This window comes from Hylaeus anthracinus, unplaced genomic scaffold (genome assembly GCF_026225885.1).
Source record: "Hylaeus anthracinus isolate JK02 unplaced genomic scaffold, UHH_iyHylAnth1.0_haploid 12001, whole genome shotgun sequence".
NCBI lineage: Eukaryota > Metazoa > Arthropoda > Insecta > Hymenoptera > Colletidae > Hylaeus > Hylaeus anthracinus.
The window spans coordinates 17,238,309-17,263,721 of NW_026534348.1; the positions used below are offsets into that span (position 1 = coordinate 17,238,309).

Sequence of the window (25,413 nt, forward strand, 5' to 3'; positions counted from 1 at the left end):
TCAATAAATAAAGATCTTCATTTTTGCCTAGAACTTCTAATAATTGAAAAAGTCGTAATAAATAAAAACTTTATTTTCTTTTAATTTATTAACTTTTCCAAGTAGTAGGAAATACAATAGAATTACCCTTTTCAGGTTTTCGGACTGTTATAATAAATAAAAACCCATTTTCATAACTTATGATAATATTGAATTAATTCATGTTATTATATTCTTTGTAGATATTCAATTTAATGTCACTTATATGGATATTGAACCTAATACGGCTTGAAAAGTTAATCATAGTCTCGATAAAAGGCAGACAGGTTTAAAAGCCAAACTCTAAAGTTTAATGATGCGTTGATAAACATTGTAAAAATAATTTTCCAAACTTCGTGCGTGACTCCAAAGTGGAGGCATTTCAAACGATTTGACAGATCGGCTTTGAAGTGTTGTCGCTGCTAGGAAAAGCTTCGCCTGGAAAATCGCCCAATAGGATTTGAAAGCTGCAATTGCAAGCTTCAAAATATTTTTTTTTTATGACGTTCTACCTACGGCTATATTTCACAAAATCGTAGGACTATAAAGTTCGACGTTTTTTTTTCAGGTGATTGATTAAATTTGTTTAGGTACTAAGCAAGAACGAAGATTTTCGTTTATTTAGGAAAACAATGTCAATGGTAAAATGCGTATCTCCAACTAATATTTCTGAGCTAACAGAACTATATATTCAATAAGTAATTATTCAGTCAGGATAGTTTTCATTGTACAGTAAATTAAAAAAAACAATCTTCCCTCTATACCTCATTTTACGAGTGATTTTATGAAAACGAGTATGGATCAAAGTTGATCAACCTTCGCCACAGGTAACTGTTAGCAAATTTAACACACAACTATCTCGTTTATTCGGTTACTTTTCATCAAGTTTTAATTATAAATATACGTATATTCATTAATTTTTTCGGATACAAGACACAGCATAGCATTTAATTTTACAACATGTTTTCAAAGAAGGGATTTACCAAGTGCAGCTGAAGATTTGATTTCTTAATAACAAGATACACCTGCTGGCAGCGTAGTGTACTGAACACTGAAAGGATCATCATCTTTCACGTTCAATTATAATCATATGTACTTTTTTTCTTAGCTAAACAAATCAGATGTATTCCAAACCATTTGGGTTTTATAAAAAAATCGTTTACAGTAATATTCATGGTAAAACACTTACCCTATATTATTCCAGGCTTAATGAAGTTGTATGAATTGGCTATACATACCTGCAACAAAATTAAAGCATGTGATTAAAACCAAATAATGTTTCAAATATTCGAACAGATACTCAAATTTTCAAATATTCATTCAAATACTCAGATTTTTACACTTCGTTTTAAATTCTTGGAAATGTTCGAATTTTGTAAAAATAGAAAGAGATTATTGTAAATGCATGTATTAGTTGCGAGGCAATACGATAAACATTTTAATTATATCAAAATTTCAGTATAATCAAATATAAAATGAAGTTTCTTTCACAGATAATTTTATATGTGATTTATAATCAGAGGTTATAACAGCCGAATTTCTCCTTTTTAAACTAGAGAATATTTTTGGCATCATAATTTATATTATATTACTGCAAGGAAGTTCTTACCTACAAGAATTATAACTTTCCTTGCAAGAAATATAATTACGATTAAACAAAATATTAATACAATAAATTCAAATTACTATATTACTATTTCTCGTAATAGTCTAATCTAAACTTCAATACTAAAAATATATTCTAGTTTAAAAAATAAAATAAACACAATTAATTACGACGTTACCCTGAGAAGGAAGCTTTTATCTTAAACAAAAGACACTGATATACGTAAACATTTCAAATGTTCTTCTTTCACATTACAAGTACGTATATTTCAACTCTATCTGTAAATCATCGCCAGAAGCAATAACTGTTACAATGTTACAAATGAATTCACTCAATCTGAACACGATATTTACTAAAATCAATATATAAGAAGAAATAATTTCATCTTATCATACATCACTTACTATAAATTCTTCCATATCGATGTAGTAAACTTTTATATAAAAATTCTGACAGCAAAGTTATTGTCCTTTGATTTGTATACGTACAAGCTTGCCCACAAATATTTTTCCTTGCTTGTCCCGACTGAAATTACTTTGATCGAAATACGATTAACGAAAATCTTGCGAATAGAATTTTCCATTCAGGCGTTTTCCATTCAGGCAACTACGGTTGACTGTACAACAGAGATGTTGTATCGTCAAAGTTAAACCATTCGATGTCCTCGAGATGCCGTTCTCGAGGGCCCGTTAGAAGCTTAGGACAGTCGTGGTCGGACAGAAAGACGACGCATTTCAGGATTACCTTGCCGATCAGACTTTACGTGGAAATTCTAAAGAGTTTACCAAATTGCCGTACGCGAATAGAAGTTCGTCCAGTGTCGTTCTCGAAGCGATACTGACAAATGCTGATAGACAGGCAATTCGATTTTGCTGGTGTCGTTCTACCATGTCTCGCGTCCGAATTTTCTCTGCGAATAAACAAACTAGCAGTGCGAATAATTTCATTGTTCCTGTTTGTATTTCACTTTCATTCACGATATTCCAAATGAGAATTTTGGCGAAGAAAAAATTAGTGTTCATATTGGTTTAGACTATGAGGAATACTCATATATTCGAATGCTCATATATGTGAAGTTTATTTCCATTATTTTTTCTTTTTATTAAGAAAAGTGGCTATGAACCATCGCTGGTACATTAGTTCTTGTACCATGTTCAATATATATGTATACACATACATATTTAATATATTAATTGCATGGTTTGAGGTATACGAAAGTCAAGGTGTTACTCATTGTCAATAGGGGTGTGCGGGATTCCCGAAAATGTCCGGGATTCCCGTAAAATGTCCGGGATTCCCGAGAATCTTCGGGATTCTCGAGTTTATGCGGGATCCCGAGTTGATTCGGGATTCCCGAGAATACACGAGATCCAGCAAAAATCCGGGATTCCCGAGAATGTACGGGATCCCGAAAATGTTCGGGATTCCCGAGAATGTACGGGATCCCGAAAATGTTCGGGATTCCCGAGAATGTTGGTATTCTTGAAAATTTCAGCAATCCGAATGTACGGGATCTCGAAATTCTCGGGAATCCCGAATGGTTTCGGGATCCCGGAAATTCACGGGAATCCCGGATCTATTCAGAATTTTGAAATTCTCGGGATTCCATCCCGATCCCGGGAGGAATTCCCGTCCCGACCGGGAACCCGCACACCCCTAATTGTCAGTCTTTGTATTGCTTTCTAGATCCTTATGTCGTGTTACATGTTAATTGTGTTTTATCACTAATTTACACTTATTTATTTTATGGTTAATTTATGACTTATTTCTACAGCGTTATATTCTAACTTGCTGACTTTCAAGAACTTAGTTATAACTCTAATCGGTCTAATGTTTGGTACTATTTGAAACGTTTTAACTTCCATTGGGGGCGGCGTCCAACCTAGTAATTGCCATTAATCAGGTATCCATGAATTATTAAGTTACTCGAAAATGTTAAATCTTAGTTCGAAGATCCAAATCTGTTAACCTTGAAAATATTGTAGTTTCAAATATTCATATAGGGAAAGTTTAAATGTAACGATGGTACGGTATTGCAAAATATTGTATTAATATTCAAATAATAGAATTGAAATATTTAAATATTCAATCAGTATTCGGGGTACTCCGATGAACGAATATTCAATTGTATTAATGGTATCAACTTCCGTTTGACAAACCAACTAGCAAATTCTCAAAATATACCATTTTAAACAATTCTATAAGTAAAATCTAAATTTACAACTGGAGCATTTAGGTAATTCACGTGTTTAATACCCAAGTAACGCTGAATATAGATATTCAAGTAAAGATATTGATATTCTGAATATTTTAAATAAATTCTAATTCTAAAACCCATGAAATATTCGAATATTAAATTATTTAAATAACCCAGACTCAGTTTATAAATTTAAACATTACTAAAATCTAAAAGTCTGATTCTATATAATTCTGAAATCTAAATGTATCGTTGAAGTCTCTAAGTTATTGAAGTTTTTAACGCTTAAATAAACTTGGATACTGATATTCAATTATATGTATGTATGCCTATAAAATATTCTAATATTAAATTATTAAGTAGGCCAGCTCAAATTGAAGGTTCAAATATCTCTAAAATCTGGACACATGATTAAAAATAATTCTGAAATTCAAATATACTCGAAAAACGTCTAAATAATTCATGTTTTTAACATCCAACAATCTGTAACACCGTTACAGATATTCAAATAATAATACTGCAATATTCAAATATTCATATATTATTCTTATTATTTGTGTATCAATAAACCATTCAAAAATTAAATTATTTCAATATCCTAGACCCAGTTAAAGGTTCAATTACTACTTCTACAATCTGAAAATCTGTTTTCCAACGACTCCGAAATCTAAACGTAGTTGGATTCTGTAAGTAACTCCATTGTCCAAGCAAGACTGAGCCCGCAAACCGCGAACAGAAGTTTGCACGGTATCGTCCGCGGAACGACTGTGACAAATGGAGCCGGACAGGCAATTCCGATTCTGCTGGCGCGGTTCCGCTCCGTCTCGCGTTTGAACTTTCATCGCGCGCAGGTTTGCGTGGCTGAAAATGAAAAATAATTTCAGACCCGGTCAGGTTGATTCTCTTAATCGTTGTCCGTGGTTGCGAGGATCCGGTACGCGTAGGCTTTCTCGATTTATTGGATACAAATTTGCATGCTGACGCCCAAATAAAAAAAAACCTGCGAGGAAAATGTTTCGCGCGAGATAAGATGAGAACGTGCTTCTTCGTCTTCGACGACCGGTTTCTACAATAATTACGTGTATAACGAACCGGATCGCGTTACCGAGACCTGCCATTCTACCACAAAGCTGCGCTTTCTATAATTCGTAAATGGATGTCGTCCAGGGGAGCGAAAACCTGTTGGACTCGGTTGATCGTTGAACTGACACCTGTCCGCTGTCGAAAGCAGAATACGCACGCGGCTCATTAATTCTTGCTATTTAAAATACGCATCCCTTAGTGCCGGTTAGAAATCTTCGAAGCTACATGTTTCGCGTCACCGAGGCGCTAGGTGGTATGTCGTGTTTTGATGAAGTCCTCAGTGCTCAACGAACCACCAGATAATGAACATGTTATAAAAACTCTCTATCCTGACCGACCCTCGAATTGCACAGGATTTATAACCGCATTGAATCACTCTATAGACACTTCACCTTTATCGACGGATCAGATTGACTATAAGGTGTGATCGATCATACCTCGAGTAAGTGCAAGCTGCTACTTTTGGGCATAATTAATGAGTTATATCTATGTTGGTCGAGTCCAGAAGGCTGGAGGATTTAAATTAAACAGCGACTGTTTTGGGTCTATAGCGATTTTAGCCTTGGGGATGTTGATGTTATATCTTTCAAGAACTCATTACTCATAAGTAATGGATTACTCTGGTGGTGCGAGTAGAATAATTTTAAATCTAATATACAATTTGGTTTCAGAAGAAGAAATATTTGAATTTTTAACACCTTGGCGACTATTAGACTTTGTACTTTGTTGGATATGCTTTTAATAGTTTCCGAAGGAATTGTTTTCTGAACAAACTCAAAGAGCTCAATAGAAATTATTGAAATATGTCAAAATTAAATATCGTTTCATACTCGGTATGATCGATTTGATAATTGTATATTTCAGATTGTTTATAATAAGCGTTGTTAGTTTGTTTTTCAATATCATTGATTTGCTGCTCCTTGCCAGACGTGTCGTGTTAATATAATAAAGACGAGTCGTTCTTGTGTTAATAATATTTTCAAATAAATAACATTTCATTTATTAATGTAAAGTGTACAGTTTAATAAGTGACATAATCTAATAGAAACAATTTACAACTGACAATGAGCCGTTGATTTTGAAAGTGGGCTAAGTCTATTTCGTAAAGAAAATTGGTTAAAGCTAAAACCTATTACAAACTAAGATCAAATATATGTTTTCAATTAATTCACAATAAGTATTGTTTAATATCAGTAGAAATTTGTGCTAGTAATTTATTTGGTCGATGATGTTTCAAGCGCATTGATTTTGAAAATTAGGTAAATCTACTGGTGCAGAATAAAAATATGATGTTTTATAACTAAAGACCTAAACTTCTAAAATACTAAAAAGACCTAAAATTCGAAGATCTGTTTTATTCACTGCATTTATTATTATACCAAGCGTCACTCAATTCCAATTTATTCTTGTCTCTAAAACATCATGATTTCTCAACGATCTGTGCATTCCCTGCATTTTACATTAAATTACTGCAGACATGTATCTGTGAAAAAATATAAAGATTGACGCTCATGCGTGCATAAATCTCGCATTCGTTCGACTGTGCGTGCAGGTTGAACAATAGAAGTCACAAAAATATGTGAAATGCTCGTGTAATAACTATGCGCGTTCGGAGAAGAAAAAAAGGAATTTCAAGGTTCTCTCGTAAATTGCAAGAGAATTATCTCGAAGGAAAACCGAGTACGTGTATTCCAAGCAACATATTTTCAGGATGCGTCGCTACCATCTCTGTCCCTCTCGGCGCCGTTATTTCCCAATTGACAGGAGTTGACGAGAACACCTGTATTTTTATCGTCGCTGTGCATTCAGGATGACGTTAACGCATAAAATCGCCAACCATGAAATTACTCGCCGCGCTACAAACGCGAGTTTAAAGCCAACGAGGTGCAGGGAGATATACCTTTACTGCATGCTAGTTTTTTTTTATTTCTTTCGCTCGTGGCTAGTGTCCTCAGTCATCCCATTGGTGTTCGAGGACAGCATAACCCGCTCAATCTTGTCGCGAATATTTCTGACTCGTATCTTGAGAACAAAGACACTCTGCTTCGGTAGCTGACATTAAAACTACGGAAGCTTTATGAATTCGATATAACTTTATTATCTTTGACAATAATTTTTATCATTTTTTCTAATTAGAGGCAGTTCTTTATTATTCACCAGAATTTTTTATGCATTAGTTTACTTATCGTTTGTTTATACTATGTTATTATATTTTTAAAGCTGTTTGAGTTGTAAAACATAAACTACGCGTATTCTTCAGATTAGCAAAAGAACTACTAACCAAGCGAATTTCAAGTTTTGTATTATATTTACAATTTTTAGTGAAATACACTAACATGTAATAGTTTATCTGTAAAATTATGCTATTATATTTTTAAATGTTATATGAAGTGCAAACCTTAGGCGATTCTTTAAGTATAAAAAGAAACTACTAACCAAATGAATTTTAAATGTAGTAGATACATTGAAAATAATTTTATGAAATTCAAATTTTGTATGTATATTTATTTATGGTGTGGCAAACTATCAGAATTTTTGTCAGGCACACGTGATTGATTTCGTTGAGATTATATGTAATTCGCTGCACGAAGCGTGTTGGAACAATTTCTACAGCTGATACAATTTTTACTCGAGTCATCAGAAAGAGAAAAAGTTATAGACAATCTTGATTAACATAAATGTAACTATCATTCGCACTGAAATGAATTTCAAAAATTCAGAACTTAAAAACGTAAAATTTAACAAAAATTAGGTATTTGTATAAAACTTAGGAACCTTTCCAGAGATAAAGGATTTTCCATTATACAAAATAATTTTCAGATTGATTTAATTTTGCTATAAACAGACTGTCTAAACATTACGTTTTCTCCAGTAATAATGAATAAATTTAAAATTTTGAAGAAGCAGAAATAAGACAATTTCCAATGGTCATATCGTAATGCATTTATATGCAGAACGACGAGACGAATCACTTCATTTAAAAGAAGCCAAAGGTTTCATTGAAAAATACAGATACATATTACATCAACATCGTTACATAAAATAAGTTATATCATACAAAGATATTGTTGGTCTCTGTCCTGGGATTCAACTTTTTGTCTCTTCGCTTAGAAAAGAGTTACAGCTTGACCCAGTTTCCGGAATCACCCCATATATACCTTTACGCTTGTTTCACCTTTAACTGGCGCGCCCGAGCATACTCGAAAAAAAGACAATTTATTTCTATTTTTATTTTTGTTTTTAACGTTTGCCGAACGCTTGGTCACGCGTGGGACGCAGTATTTTAAACTCGCAGAAAATGCGAGTTTGGAACAATTTAAATTCACACATTTCTAAAAATTTTCGTTACTTGTATTGTCATCGTCACTGTCATCCATATCGTCATCTGCATTAATGGCAATACCACCAATATTCACATAGCTATGATAATCACTATCGTCATCATTATCATATATTGTCATCGAAATCGCCATCGTTGTTACCATCATCATTGCCATCGTCATTATGACCTTTATTCATATCGTCTTACATATTGTCATTCACAAACGTTACCTGCATTATTGTAATCATTACTCACACGATCATGATCGTCATCCTATCATACATGATTGCCATGATTAATATTGTCATCGTTCAATCACATTTTTACTTACATAGTCATATTATTGCCATTCACGTAGTTCATTGCCATCCATATCGTTATCGTCTTGTTGAAAGTGTAAAAATTATATTTTACCCTATTGAGAAAGAAACCAATGTAACACTATACAAAGAGAGGTATTCATATTTGCTAATAAGGTTAATGATATCTATTTATATTTGACGTTTTTCTTCAGTGAGAAATAGAGTGTTATCGAATCTCTCAGAAGCTAAAGAATGCACCCCACATTTAAATCTTCCAATATTCGTCAATAAATGTGTACGATCTCTACAAAAAATAAGTTCAAACATTTAAACGTTATCTACTGTTTTTGCATCAGTGTTCACATGGATGACAAAATGTCTGATTCGCCACGTACTATAATTTTAATGCGCTCTTTAACAAATGTCATCTAAGCGACATGTCATCTAAGGTCCGCAGTGTGTTAATTCGTTCTGCGGCCATGAACAGAATATTACGTACTACATATGTATACATAACAATACATATACATACAAGCGCTCCATCCCTTGGAGAATTCCAATTCAAGGAATCTTTCTACCCTCGCGACATTCTGCTCCATGTAATATCGAATTCAGCTTGAAACGAGTTGACTGAGTCGAAAGGGAAGCTGAGAAGAGACCTGGGAGTTGTACTTTATCAATTCCCTTCCGCGACGCGCGCCGTGGAAAACTGGTGCAAGCGTCACGGGCGAACCTTTTCGACAAAACAGAACGAACAGTTAACGTTGACTGTAAGTAAAAATTTACAAGACGACACTTCCCTCGGTCTTTTAACTTCTGTACACTTTGCTCCCGTTTCCGTTCACGGCGTGCCCGCGTATTTATCGGAAGTCTCGACTGGCGCGTATAAAGAGTCCAAGGCTTCGAAATGAGTTCTCCCGTACACTTAAAAGCGAAGGCGGAAGCAAGTGCAACAAGGAATTACGAAACCGATAGCCACTTCTCCTTTGTTCTCCGTTCGCCAAGTTTCGAGTTACGTATTCCCGGAATAAATGAATGGGGGGAGGGAGGGAGCAATTTTCTTTTGTTGCTCGAACTTCGAACCGCAGCGTTAACGCGACGGAAACGGTGTTCTTAATTCCATATTAATCGGATCATAAATTTATATTGCTATTTGGAAGCATTACGGCGTCCCAGAAAATCTTCCAGGAATCTTAATTTATAAACTGTTAATTATACCACAACATAATTTACAGTATGACAATCCACGGCAGCCTTTCTCAAACTTTTTTAATCATGGAACATTCACACTGATTTGTAAGTATTCAATACGTATATGCGAGTAATGTTCCAGTGCATTTTATCTTAACAAAAGGTAAACAGAAAACTATATGACAAAATTGCGATGACAGAATCAATTGAAAATTTGTGATGCATTTTATGTACTACACTTCAAAACAACAAAGAAAAAACTAAATTGTATTACATTGTCAGTTCTAGCTGGATCTATTTAAGCATTAGTCTATGCTATTACAAAGGGTTTTCCAAAATGGGATTTAGCACCTTGTCTTTTGACAAAAGACAACGAATACAGAATATACCAGATTTATATAATTTATGTAATATATTTATATTAATATATCGACTATGATTACGTTGCCAGGCGTATTTAGTTTTTAAAAAACAAAATCCTCGGGCTTTATCTTGAAACTCTTTCATTAGTAACTAAAAAAAAATAATGATATAAAAATTTAGACGATGTCATGCCTCAATAATACCTAGTCCCATCTCTTGTTTCTAGTTTTCAAATTAAATAATTTTCTAATTACTATTCTATTAGGACAATGAAAAAAACAACGTGCAATATGAATTTTTTTTGGCAAGAACAGTGTCGAAAAGTGTTAAATGCGTAATAAATCACTGACGTCTGTTCTAGGTGAAGCGTAACTACCAAAAATAGCGTCATGTCGTGCAACGAGTGCAAGCGCGCACGTGTTATAGTCAATGACAGCATTAGTCGAGAGATCAAGCGATACATTAACGAGAGTACTTTCGTGATGAACTATTTATCATGGCTCGTAGGTTGCAGGCGATAGAGCGTTTAACTGGGCGCATCTAAGTGCAATTTCTGCACATGTTTGTCTATGTACAGTTATCTACGGCAGTCCTCGGAATTACATACTTGCAAATTTCGGGCCGATTCCTAAGACACCGCGTGCTGTATCCCCACTACCGCTCTAGGACGTCCTACGATAGTTATACAGGGTGGTTCACGCAATTGTTTCAAGTCATAACTCCGTTATTATTGCATTTACGAAAAAATGCAATTAACAATTGCATCATTTCTTTAAATAGAAATACATTATTTTTTACACAGATCGATTTTTCTGTTCATTCTACGTAAAAAATGATTAGGGTACCACAGCAAAAAAATTATTAGTTCTCAAAATATTTTCAACAAATGTCTTTACTGAAGAATATGCTTATGAGATGCTCTATGAGAGGTTTTGGCGCGCGTTTTCGAATTCTATAGCAATTCCATTAAGTCCGATATGATTCTGTTGATTTGGTCCTGCCAGCTTAAGAGAGGTGTTGTAGCTTAAGGCGTTAAGGAATTAATAAGAATAATAAAAGTTCTTACGCGTCTACTAACGCGAATGAATGATCGCAGGTAAACGCTCCGTTCACGTTGCCTCCAATTTACCCAAATGAAGAACATCCATTAATCGGAATTCGGGTAAATAATGCAGCGGTAACCGATTCACGATCACGAACAGTCGTTAGCTAGCGTCTATTGCCACTAAAACGTTGCTGACGTGTTATATCGTCCGCCAAGGTTTAATACACAATCTCGTAGCAATCCCTTTCTTAATTAACCGGCCGTTAGTTAGCGCGGATCGAGAAGAGGCGAGGCGAAGCGAAAGGCGTCTCGTGTTCGCTAATGACGATCGACTCCACGGGTCTCTAAATTTCGACAGAAACGACAGACCGGATGTAAGGGTAGATAATACGGGTTACATTGCCGGGGGTAAGGGGCACGAAGCAATATCGCGCGGTTCTCCGGGAGCCAAGCTGTACGAGATGCCAGATAGGGGGCGTACGGCACGGTGTTTTGGAGCGTAGCCAGCTAACCTGGCTATCGTACCTAGCTCCGTGAGGGGTCGCAGACCTGATCCACCCTTCCGCTTCTCATCGCTTATATACATGACCGTCTCTTTCTCTGCGTGTGTCTGTCAGTGTACAGGGTGGGCCGTTAACAGCGTGGCTTTCACGCTTTGATGGCGTTTAAGTTGTTTCGTTGCTCTATGACTGCGTTGATAGCGAACAGACTTTCCGATTCGAAGACTCGTTTTCGAGCCATGAACGTTTCCTTGTAGCAAACGACGCCGAAGAATGGTGGTAGTTTGTTGCGAGGATACGCTTCGAGGCGCGTAACAGTGCGAACCATGGAACGGTGGTTCTTAACCCTTTCAGACCTGGCGTCTACAATTGAGGACATGAAATTTAAAAATTATCGACACTATGGTTTAGGGCGAATGTCCTTACTTGTGCACATGAAGAATGACCAGTTCTCCTCAAAAACTACATTGTTCGAATTTTTTTTTTTGGTAATTGTTTACATTAGAGAAGGCATCTCCGATCACCTTGACCTTGACATATGTTGTCAAGGACATGTTCTCGAGTAACTTTTTCTAATAACTTAACCAGCGCTCGCTGCTTATTAAAAAGTTATTACGATAACCATACACCACAGATTTCCAAACAGAAATGGCGTACAGTGAAAAAGATGGGGGTCCGGGGGTTTAGAGGCGAGGCGGCAGTAGGCGGTAGTAAACCGAAGTGGTAGTATCTGGTGAACCACTCTATATGAAATTACGTAATTTAATATTATACAGAGTGTTAAAAAAAAGCATTAAATATTTATATGGTGCATAGGGCGCACTGTACTGAGTAAAAAAGCTTTAGTAAACATAGGTCCAAAGGTCAATCGTTTCTGATATATAAGCATTTTTGTTTGCTAGTATCATGATTGACTTACTTGCTTCCATCGCATGCGATGTTTATATCAGTGTTTATAAATTGCGTTCTGAATGTTCCCATTCAAGTGCCGACAGTAGATTTCATTGAGATTTAGTCAGTTGTGGATCAGTTGCATGGTCTCCTCGATCCCCCGATTTAAATTCTCTGGACTTCTTTTTATGGGGATATTTAAAAAGCCAAGTGTATGCCACGCCGATAAATGACTTACAATTAGAAGAACTACGTAACCGAATCCACCATGGTTGTCAAATAATTCGACAGAAATGTGGGATTTTCGAGAGAGTTCGCGACTCTGTAAGAAGAAGATGCCAAGCGTCTACAGAAATGAGCGGTGGACACGTGGAAAATCTTCTATAAATATGGAAAACCCAGTAGTAAGTCAATCATGATACTAGCAAACAAAAATGTTTATATCTCAGAAACGATTGTACTATGTTTACTAAAGCTTTGTTGCTCAGTAGAGTATGCCCTGTACACCATATAAATATTGAATGATTCTTTTTGAACACCCTGTATATTATTATTATGATTATTATTACTATTTTATTTCTATACGTGCTTGCACATGTCAGTGGTGGTGACAATGAGAATGATGACAATCGTAACGACCAAGACGAGAACGATGATTATGACGATAACAATTACGATATAATCATGACAACTATGATGACGATGACGAAGGTGACAACCCATGACAATGATAATGACAATGATAATGACAATGATGAAATGACTCTGTTATTACCGTGTAGGCTTGATGTACACTAAAAGCGTAAATTTCAGATGAAACTCTTACGCTTTTCTTTAGGAAAATTATACTTGTAGGGGATGTTGGTTTGTGGAACCACTGTCCTCTCCCTGGAAGGCGACCGGCGGTAGATCCTGCCGTTTTCTCCGTCCCAGGGCGGCCAGGAAGAATCCCCCGTACTTTCCCGTTAATCAGGCGACCGGCGATAATTCCAGCCGTTCTCTCCTGAGCTGCTAAAGACGTCCGAAAGCTAGGCTTCGTACACTCCTTACTCATTAGGCGACCGTGGTAATTACCTCGTTCTCTCCTAAGAGTGCAGCAAAGAATGCCGCGTCCGCTACCGCGAGGGCGATTCTTATACCCGATCGTTGCTAACAAACCGCGGTCAATCAACAAGCCGCGTTACTAAGCGAGCGCGTTCGCGAGTGTTCGCGAACGTTCCCCGCTCGTCCGACCCCGCGCGCTTACTGATGATCGAGAAATTTCGGTCGCGATTTTCTGATATTGTTACATACTCTATAATTTTAATGATCTTTTAAAACCCCTACTTAACACGGTAGGCGCAATCTCTAGACCATACTAACCAAATCGATCGACCAAAGAACTGTCAATAGATACTCAATTTTACGTGTAACTAAAGTTCATTGATCTCTGTCGTTAAAGAGAGCAAACTAAATATTACAATTAGAACGTTAGATACTTAAATATTTTATAAATTGTATAGTCTTAAGATCAAATACTATACATATAGTTGATTAATTCTTTTAGTCGAGCCAACTTTAAAATCCATGAATAAGCAAACTATATATAATTTGAACAATTTTATAAAAATTTTGTTGAGATTGTTCGATGTACGCATCGTCTCATAGAGGACATCGGAGTGCAAAGGTTTAAAAACGAAAATTAATACGCAGTCAGATAATGATCCCAGTACTTTGTATCTGAATAGCGTCACTATCTTTTGGCACAACAGTCCACTCGATAGATACAATAGCGCCATTTCGCCGAGATAGGGTGCCGTATGTTACGTACAGCAACGAACATCCGGGGTTATAATATAAATATCCTTTATCGGGCCTGGAGAAAGAGGATATCGGAAAGATTTTAGCTAGAGCCCGTTATTCCGCGTCATTTAGGAATTTCGTACACCTACGGAACAACTCGACCGGCGACAAAACCGATATTGTTCGATCGCGTTTCACCTCCGGGGTTACGCGCGACCTTAATTTATTAACCCAAGTTATCTGACTTAACATCCGGCCTGTCACTTCCACGGGGGTATTTAGGAACGCGCAGCGCCCGCTGCCGATAACAAATACACGCAGACGATGAATCGTTCCGTAACGGATCGCTTAATTAAATTACAATTAGTTAATTACGAATCGCGCCTACTGACGTTTACACCGAACCATAAGTTATAATAATCAACACGTACGCGTTTAACAAGCAGAATTTCGCGATCATGGCAGACTTGGACCCAAATTCACCATTGAATTCGACCATACCAGGTAATTCAGTTATTCGTGTAATTGATTAGGTGAAGTGTAAAATTATAGCAAAAAATGAGGGTAAGAAATTAGCCTTCATTTGTGGTTTGTCTAGTGGCATTTAAATGTATTAAGTAGTGTACATATTTATACGTTTTTTGTTACTTTGGTATTGTTTTGCAGAGTTTTATCAAGTATGTTTGTATTGTATTTATGGTTGCTTTTAAGTTCAGATATGTTATTCGATACTAGGTATACTTTTATACTTCAATTAATTTATATTAAAATCTTTGTTTATAGAGTCTTCTAAATTATACTATTCATAGAGATTCATGATTAACTCCTTATTTAACAATAATTATAATTATTACTTCTGGAAATTAAATAGCCTATACTTTGCGTCGAAATATAAACAAAAACCAAAAAAGTATCATCTGGATTGGACAAGAATAGTAGCAGCTAATGAGATATTTTAAAAAGATTTGAAATATAATATAATTTAATAGTATCCCCTTACATGTAGAATCAATAATTTGTAGGCTGTCTCAACCAGAGAGCAAAAGGGTAAGATAAAATGTGGTTTCCTATCAAATGTAGAATGGAAAAGAATTAACGAAGTCAAGGGTAAAAACGTATTTCTCACAGCCTCAGATCCACACTCGTTTCACGATATTTATTTCGTTTTGGGGAACTATTAATCAAATTATAGTTCGTGTTATCATCCAATCTGCATTACGGTATCACTAGATACATCTGCTCGCGAAAATTAAAAAAGAAACAACAGAAATTGCATTCCAGAACAGCGTTCAGCAGCGAATTATTCCAAGCCAGAGCTGGACATTGGTAGAACGATCGATGCCAATAATTTCGTCGTTGGAAAATCATTGCTGCGTATCCCGATGCAAACGACATTTGTAAAACTCGCGGCTGCGAATCCCTTTTCTCACCCTCCATCCCGCAGGATACAGAAACGTAACAAACGCGAAATTGTGTTTTCGCAACGGTGACCGAGCGCGAAATGAAAAACGAGAAAGTAATTCGTGAATGGGTCGATATCGTACGCCAAAAGCAGTTTACCATCTCCAGATAGAATCTCCAGATTTATTCAATATGACGATTACAATTCATTCCGTGTATTCAAATTCTATTTTAGTGTCTCCACTGTCTGAATATTGATTATTCTTCTGTTCCACTATTAGCGAATATACTTTCATTTCAACAGAATACCTCGAGCAAGCATGAGTGACCTCTCTTAGTTAGAGGCTAAATTATCAATTATTCTTAAAGTCAAGGAACGGACCAAATTATTAAATAAAATAAATTAATATTAAATCATTGATCGAAATTGTTCTAATATAATGCCTTTATACAAAGCTGTACATAAATTTGATAATCTTCATAGAGAACCGAAAATTACTCATGTGTGAGAAATAATATCAATTTTTTAAAGAATATAAATTTATTTACAATACTGAATGTATTTATTAAATTGCCAGCAATTTCGTTTACAAGATTTTCTCTTATTACTAACTCACAGTGATCCTATACGAAGTGTCAGCAAGAATGGGAAACATTTTTAAAAAATGACTTCTTCGTAAAAATATGAATCGAAAAATTCTTTTTCATTTTTCAATTCGAGGATCCGTTATTGAAATACAAGGAGTTAAATATTTTACGCGCGCGAACGCATGCGCAGCATCCACGCGATCAGTTGACTAGAAAAAAAATGGCGCACACTAAGAGCCACATGTGCAGACTTTAATTGCTTATATCTAGGTAACGAGGATTCAGATTGAAAAATGATAAAAGACATTTCTATTTCTTTTTATATCTGGAGTTAATCCTGAACGAAAATCTTGTACTTTTGGTAACATCTTGTGCATGGATTATCTAATCCAAACCTTTAATTAACAATAAAATCATACGTGTTCCGTGTACCCGTGTATTTTAATACCCGTTCTAAACCGTGATCTCTAATAGAAACTTTCGAAATAAAAAACGAAAGTCGATAACACTCAAGGAAGTTGTGTATTTCAAAGTCAGTTGCCTAGCAATTTCATAACAGATAACAGTTTGAATTTGAACCGAGCAGACGCGAGTTGTATATCAAAGAAAATGAAGAATCTGAAGTTTTTATTTTTTGTATCCATTTTATCGTTAGTGACAGTGGACGCTTATTCGATATCAAAGGCCAGAGCACCACAACTTTCTAAACTTCAAAAATTTACACCTATTTGCAATGTTTAAAGAATCTACTGCGTTAATATTTCCCCGTTCTGAATTTTGGAGCAAAAGGAATGTAGTGAATCCTGAGGGTACAGTGCCGACTCATGGAACAGATAGAAATGTAACTTTGGAACCTCAATTTACAGTGGTCGTACCTCAATCAATTATTGACCCTGTAGTCAGGGTATGTCCCGAAGATGAAACTTTGACTAATAGGATCTGTAGGAAGAAACTTATCATGTCTGAAGACTGATGCGCGTCCTATTGTTCAGCATTGTTAATCAGATCGTGGTCATTCTATTTAAGATGAGTACTAATTATTGTTAGACTCTTCCATTTATCCTAAGCTTGTAGTAAAATGTGCAGTTAGAGTCGTATAGCAGAAGAACTTAATTTCGTCTACAAAGTGATGCCTGAATTAGTTAATGCATGCTAATCCTTCTTTTTAAATTAAAGGTATAAAGTGATCGTGTGAATTTATAAGTTAGAAGACTTACAATTAGTATTAAAAATAAGAATGGGAAAAGCTAAAGGATCGATGATATATGAAGTACAGGTACGAAACTCGAATTCGAGTGGGTTTGACAACAGTTCCGTAGTGCAATCTTTGTCAATGTTTGTTAAAATAAGAATCATGTTTTTAAATATATTTTGGTTCGTTAACCATTTTTTGTACGAGTCATTTCTGGCAAATAAAAATGATTACACTTAATACATGCGTATTACATCTGTGTGATTAATAAAACATTTTTTTAGGAATGTAATAGGTATAACAAAGAACATACAAAAGCTGTATATCAAAAGCTATATAGTAGTACTATTCTGTCATAGTAAAATAGCTTGGCTTTTAAATATTGTTCGATTATTTGTGTTAATAATAAATATTTCCAGTGTTGTATGATGACACTATTGATAGATAATATGGATCAATATTTACCAATTAAAACAAGTATTAATTATTACAATGTTATTAATAGTACCATTCAATTTAAATCCATAAAGTTGAATGCATAAAAAGATATGATGATTTACTCAAGCAACAAAAAAGAATTATTTATTAACCACTATTAAAGACGCATAGAAATTAAGTTCTACTTTTTTCAGAAATCCAGTTTCATACAATTTAGAAGTTGATTTCTTATTCGTATTATTTTTAGTTATTTCTCTTTCTGTTATTATATCTTCCTTAAATGTACTAATTTACTTAATTGAAGACACAATTATCAGTTTGATTGTACCAGAAAAAAAATTTTCAAAGCACATTGAAAAATTCTTGGAAATAATCATGCAATGCGAATTATAATTGCATCAAGAAAGCTTTATAGAATACCTTTCGGACTGTTGCATTCATTGGTAACAATAAACAATTAAATAATTATACAACATTGAATTAATTCTCTACAGAAATGACCACCAATTGTACAACCAATTGCTGTTACGTTTGTATACATTGTTGAAGATCACATTTAATAAATCTGTTGTATCGATTTCCTGCACAAGATTCACAGCAAAGGGGGTTTTAATATTAAACCCGGAAACGGCGGTACCATTTTTGTGAAAAGAAAAGTCTCCAGGTCGGTGGACGTGCTGATTAATTCAGCACCATCGTTCAAATTCTCATTGTTTGGGAAGAAAAACAAATAGGGAAAAGGGGGCAGCGAAATAAAAATCTCTAACAAGAGTTCTGGGTTGGCTGAACAAAGACAAATACAAAACACGCAGGGAATTATGACTTCAACGACAAGAAATTTCAATTTGTCCGTTCTCTGCAGTTTTACCGATCGTTTTCTGCATCAACTGGGTCGGTAATTTCTGCTGCTTCTATTTTTCCACTGCTGCTCTCTACAACGCAAATCAATTTGTTCTATTTTTTCTTTAATCAGTTATTCTGACGGATACATCTTCCCACTTTATTGTTTCCAAGTTTTATATACATCGATATACATCCCTAGTTTATTGGTAACAATAAAATTACGTATGTATATGATGTAGTGGCCATAAAAGTAGCACCATTCATAAAAATATATTGTCCAATATGTACGATATATTACAAATGTAGTGACTACACTAGATAGTTTCACTGCAATAAATTGTATTTTCTATCAATTAAGTCAAACTCTAAATGCCCAATAATGTAGTTTTATACTTGAAGTGATGTAACTTTTATAGTCCCTCATCACTGGAGTTTAGAAACACTAAGATAATAGATAAAAATTAATTTATTATTGAAACAACATAAAATGCTATCCTATATTGGTATATATAATGATTTTATTTCAATATTTGGATTCGTATCAGTGATAGTAATTATGTTATCCAATAATACTGGATAACTTTATATTACTAATTACTATGTATTATTGTAGTTCTCTATTATAGTAATTGTGAAATTATTTATATACCAAAATTATTTTTTTTAGCCCGTAAATGAATAAATAAGATCCAGTTGATGGGAAAGTTTCTAGTCACGTGACGGAAAACACGAGGATCTCAAGCGAGCAATTCGAACAGGAGGCTCCCGTTGAAAGCGACGACAAGAAATTACTTTTGCGAATATATTAATTATATTTTTCCAACGGGACCGGCATTTTCGCATGACTGACGCGTTAACGTTCTTTGGTAAATTAAAACGCGGCACGACGCGACGGTTCGCACGAACACGAATAAAATCAAGATAACACGCGTGCAACGCGGAAGCTCATCAAACACAATCAGATATAAAACGCGGCTTCAAAAGGGTAAAGGAGGGTAGGTGGAGGTCTTTACGTTAATGCGATCGATACAGCGAGAGTAGACGGATATAAATGTAAGCTCTGGTAATAATTCGCGCCTGCGACCGTTCTCCAATTAATTTTTGCGCCCGCGTTTTCTCCATTAACAATCGATCGATCATGAACGGGCAAACAAACGAAAAACCGGCGCGAACGTCGCCCGATGGAAACGTGCATCAGCCATATCGGTGCAAATAAATTGCGATTGTAAATTCACGATTATGGCCGAGCTATCCGTGACAATGAAAAACTGATTGTATTTGCCGAACGATTAATGCGCACAGAACCTCTTATTGCGCGTTTTCAACTGCGGATTGTCGTTCCATCCGAATCCACCGATTGACAGATTTGATGGAATGAAAATACTATGACCATAGTTGATGTGCACGCTATACGTATTGACTCGCAGAGTATCTTTTTGGAGTTAGGTGATATATTTTGTAGTTATATATATTACTAGGAAAACGAAGGAATTTTGTTTCTTTTTATGTCCTTCCCTTCGTACCTAGTATTGAGCGAATGTAAAGGAAAATACAGGAACTTTGATTCCTTCTATCTCTTTCCGGGTCTCCACTCGCACCAACCTCCGCGTGGTGAGACCTGGTAATCGGTATTACTCGCGATGAAAGGTTGTTCAAACGATCCTTTGTCGCGAGTAATAGCAAGCTAATGGATGCGAACTTGTAATAAGGTTTTTAGATTTAGTCAATGTAATTCCACAGAATTTGAAGAATAACCTTTAAAGACTTGGGCTATTATTAGAGAGATCACTTTTTGATTACCATCAAGATAATCCTGTATGAAGTGGAAGTAACAAGTATGACATAGGTCGATAGGGTAAGTGCGCCAATATTATACCGCTTATGGCGTTTCCACTCTATCATCTACTAGTCTGCTACAGGATACAATAAATTCTTTAAGAATACAACACAACACGTATTAATTAAGTTTATACAAAGTGAATATTTATCTCAAGTAAATTCTTGTATATGTCTTAAATAAATAATAAAAAATACTGTTTCAAATCAATTGTATTCAATGTTTTGTTTAAATTATAGTAGATTAAAATTGAAGAAACATGTACAATATATTATCAACATAGGGTGGACAAATAATTTTGCGAATAACTGAAGGTATTTACTTTCGTGAAAGCAGGCAAAATATATACATTATTAATTTATTAAAAATAATAACCCTTCTATATAATCTCATAATACGCGTATATACCAAGCGACAGAAATATTCTGGATGGACAGCGAGCACATACGTTATTATCAGGTACAGAAAGGTCAGAATAATTGTTAATACTTTGATTTTGACGAAAGCAAGATTAACACAATTGGCACTCCCGCGTGTATGAACAAATGAATGAGTTATCGTATGTCAGAAACGAGGTTGTCGACGTTTGCTGTTTCGTCACCGTGTAATTCTCGAGGTGGTATATTGTCCGAATACGGACCAGCGATGGGAGACATAAGTTAACGAAGTTCGAAGCTGTAACCGAGCCAACTGTGCCACGCCGATTTGCCGTATAAATTGGGATTATTCCATCATTCTGTCGGACGATAACTCTACCCGTAAAAAAAAGCAGGATTCTATCCTCCAGCAACTGGACACACATTTAATAAATGTGTTATACTCCAGATTAAAGGGGGACATACAATTTATCGGACGTCGTATTTCATTTACCAATAGTGCGCAAATAAAATGAATTCTCCGCGGTTTCGGGAAAAATAAATCAACGAACGATGATAATTAATAAAGTAGTCATGTGTGAACGTTTGAATTGAAAATTGACGAATGAAAACTTATTGATACAACCATGTTATGTCTACAAAAACAGTTTTGTTTAAATAGAGTAGTCATTCAACCTTGTATCAGTGGATCGTAAATAAGAAATAAAAAACACGCGGTGAACAATAAAATATGAGAAGTGAAACTTAAAATACCTAATTCTTTTAATGAATTTGTTAATGATTGCATTTCCATACAAATCGATACTTTGGCAAATTTAATTTTCAGCCTTTCAAATATACCTATTATACAAAAGAGTAACAGTAAAGCAGCTTCTATACAATTTTATTAATATTATTACCCATAAAAAATGTTTGTTTGTATAGAAATATCATTATCAAAACTCAGCAAAAATATTTTCGTCCCCTTGAATCTCATAAACGAAAATTCATATCTTCAAATGGAGTACTGAAATCAGGAATTATAATGCTAAGAATCTATTACGTTCATAAATACTTAATATTGCCTCAAACAAAACTGTAGTAGTCGATAATAACAAAAACAAGAGTTCACGTTCTCAAACACCGTAAAACTGATATAAAAAAATTAAGAATTACAGCAAATACATATAAGTAAAACGCATAACTAAAAAGACCCGAATAAGAAAACAATAGAAATGTGATTATTAATTTTATGTATAAATACCAAGCGGTTTCTTAGACAATGACCCACTAAAAATTAAAAATATTAATAATTTTTATATAATAAAATAATTCAACAACTCTGGAAAACTATAGTGACAATTTGTATAATTATTCTAGTTAAAGCCAGAATATAAATGGAAAAGAACATTTCCTAGCAATCAGAACAATTCTAGGCTGGAAACGTGGGTATCGCGTGGAAAGTAGCAATTATGATGAAATTAAATTTGATGAATAGCTCGGAGTCTCATACAGATGGCTTGAAACGCAAATTTTCTTGCAAACACGACAGAATAATTATAAAAATAATTGTTCAAGAAGTGGATTGTCAATAAAAAACAAATCAGAATGATTATTTCGCCTTACGTAAACAATTAATTACGTTATGTTAATCTTTTAACTCTGTGGTTAAAACTATTTGCAAAATCGACAATGAAACATGGAATTAAAACTGGCAAAATAGACATGTGGTCGTGTCATAAGCAAAAATGGTAAATTTCGTAAAATAAAGAATAGAGAAAATTCATAATGTTTTCTTAGAATTATAAAGCAAAAAAAAGAAGTTGCAATCACTCTTCGGATATCAGATTATGTTACATGATGTAAGGTTTTTAAAAGTTTTCATATTATTTTAACACGATTTTCGTGCAGTTAATTTGTTTGCTCAATATAAACAGTTACACAGTAAAATGATCGAAGATTAGTAAAGCAATGCTTGAATTTTAATAAAAACTATTTTTATATTAAAGATGAGTGTTCGGTTAAACATTATTAGTTTTATATAAAATATTTTCAACATTAGAGATGTGAGATAAAACAAAACAGAACAGAAATAGAGTAATACGTAACAAACAATAAGCCAATATGTACAGTCAGTGTAAAAAGTATTCGTACAGCTCCACATTTAAAATAAATGGTTCCTGTACGAATACTTATTACACTGACTGTAGATACGTGATACATTGATACGAAGTATTATATAATAATACTTCAATATTACATAGATTTATTAATTCTTATATATTATTATTGTATTTACATTACATAATTGCACTCTGTATTAGTTATTACTTTTTATAATTTTTACTGTAAATGATGTCCTTTGGGGTAAGCCAAATTATTGCAAATTTCTATGATGGTAAATTCATCCTTGGGGGTTTTTGAAATAATTCTAAAAAAGTTCAGAAATCGTGCAGACTGGTGACATTTAAAAAAACAATGGAAACATACAATTTTTAAGAAGTTTTTAAGAATTTTTAAGAAATGCAGACCCAATGACATTATAGCCACACTGAGAAATGTTAAAAAAATGTACTTAACCGTTTTAGCCTCATGCCACATTTATGCATGAAGAATAAACACAAATTATTATCAGAAAATTAAAAATGCTGTAGAGAGCAATAATCGTCATGTTAACTACATCTCGCGACATTAATTACTTTCAATATTTCGGTGCATTACCGATATTACTTTCAGTGTCATGGTGTAGCCGTCCAAAAGGTAGTCGAAGTTCAACCGAACGCAAAAGAGCGATTTATAAATTAACGTTCGGGTTCGGAACTTTCGAAACGCGAGCGTGAGAGCGTGCGTTGTAGTTTGCAATATTAACAAACACATTATTCCCACGCATTTACAGTCTGAATGAGGCATGCGAGAAAATAATAGTCGATTAATGTTGCAATAGTATTTTAACGGGTAAAGTGAAAAAAAATTGTTGGTAATCCAGCCGCTGAACGATGCACAGGTACATAAATTAGCCACGCGCACAGGTGTTGCCGCGCCAAATGCGTTCGCCGATTCGCGGAAATAAATCATTACAGGCTCGTTCGCCGCGTCCAGCTCGCACTATCGCCGTGCAAAATCTAAGCTCGTGTATCACGATATTTTTCCAACCATTTTTTTCTCCATTCCCCCCCACCCGTCGCCGCTGGATAACGAAATTTAATCCCGATATTTAATAGTTTTCACTCGATGGCCGAATGTTCATACAAATTAAGCGTGCACCTTCGAAACGTTTATCGATTCCCTCGTACCTGTCATCCAACTGCCATTTATTCATGCTTTTTTTGCAGTACTACATGGATTTATACAGGAGGTGCAGAAAAGGTAACACAAGAGTTGAACGGAAGTAAATGTCGATATGCTCGATAATGTACATGGAGTGCACGTATGCAGCTGGTTATTTTTGACTCTTGTGGGGTGTCAAATGTTTAGATATAACATACAATTGGTGACATAATTAAGATTTGTACGTTTGTTTTTAAGACAGTTTATATAATAATTAAAAAAACTACTAATTATATTAGCGGTATTTTCTAACGTCGTTAAGTATATGATATACTTATATTATCATATTATTATTATTTTATTACACTACGTTATTATTGTAGGTACTATTATTCTATTAATTTATTTTTTATTAGTATGAAATGACAATCTTGTATTTTCTATTAATTTTTCAAGTGTTTTATTCTCCATTTATTACATATCATGCGTCGTTTAATTTTTAAATATTATTTTAAAGAATTTTCTGCGTTTATCGCGAATAGTTTGCTAACAACTTATGCTTGAAAGTTAACAAATAAACGAGGAACTAGGAACTCACGTATGTACATACAGCGCATCGAAAACTTAGGGTTCTCGCATTTCGTGCGCGTGATATTTGCTAACAACGTCACGCCAGCACAATAGCACAACATTATTTCCCAAATGCAATCAATAGATGTCATACAAAGTTATCGAAGTGCGTGGTGGCAGCGACGTCAAATGTATCGGTTAATTCGCGCAAACAAATCGCAATTATCCCGTCTAGGGATCACGCGATCCTGTCATTAACAGTAAACTACGTGTTCCGTCTTACTCGCTGACATGTGCGTTCTTAAATTAATCGGGTGCCTGCTCTGACAAGATATATTGTTGAAGACGATGCACTGCACGCTAATACGGTACACCTGTTAATTGCTCCTAATCGATTAATCTTTCAACTGCGCGGAATGATTACATGGTGAACGGAAAATTCACTTTCCCGAACAACGCAGCAGCGGATATTCATTAATGTCAATGGTTTTTTCCTCTACGATCAATTCTAGATATTTAAACAACTAAAAGGGTTCGTGCAAATATCGGTGACTCTCTCCATAAATCACGTTTCTATGTTCATGAATAAATTTGTACTTCTGTATGAACGAATAAAATTAT

The 25,413-nt window shown here is 34.8% G+C and overlaps 1 protein-coding gene and 1 long non-coding RNA gene across 2 annotated transcripts in view; both read right to left on the reverse strand.

The window, feature by feature from the left end:
• Window positions 1-535: 535 nt before the first annotated feature.
• Window positions 536-25,413, reverse strand: part of LOC128891288 (semaphorin-1A-like) — a 588,517-nt gene continuing 563,639 nt past the window's right edge. The window contains exon 6 of the mRNA XM_054150707.1: window positions 536-1,256. Within this exon, the coding sequence (XP_054006682.1) occupies window positions 1,209-1,256 (48 nt within the window). The 3' untranslated portion in view covers window positions 536-1,208. The remainder of the gene's footprint in view (window positions 1,257-25,413) is intronic.
• Window positions 7,763-9,496, reverse strand: LOC128891314 (uncharacterized). The gene is made up of 3 exons (XR_008460798.1): window positions 9,061-9,496; window positions 8,558-8,641; window positions 7,763-8,499 (listed from the first exon to the last, which is right to left on the reverse strand). It is a non-coding gene; the product is annotated as an uncharacterized LOC128891314 (long non-coding RNA).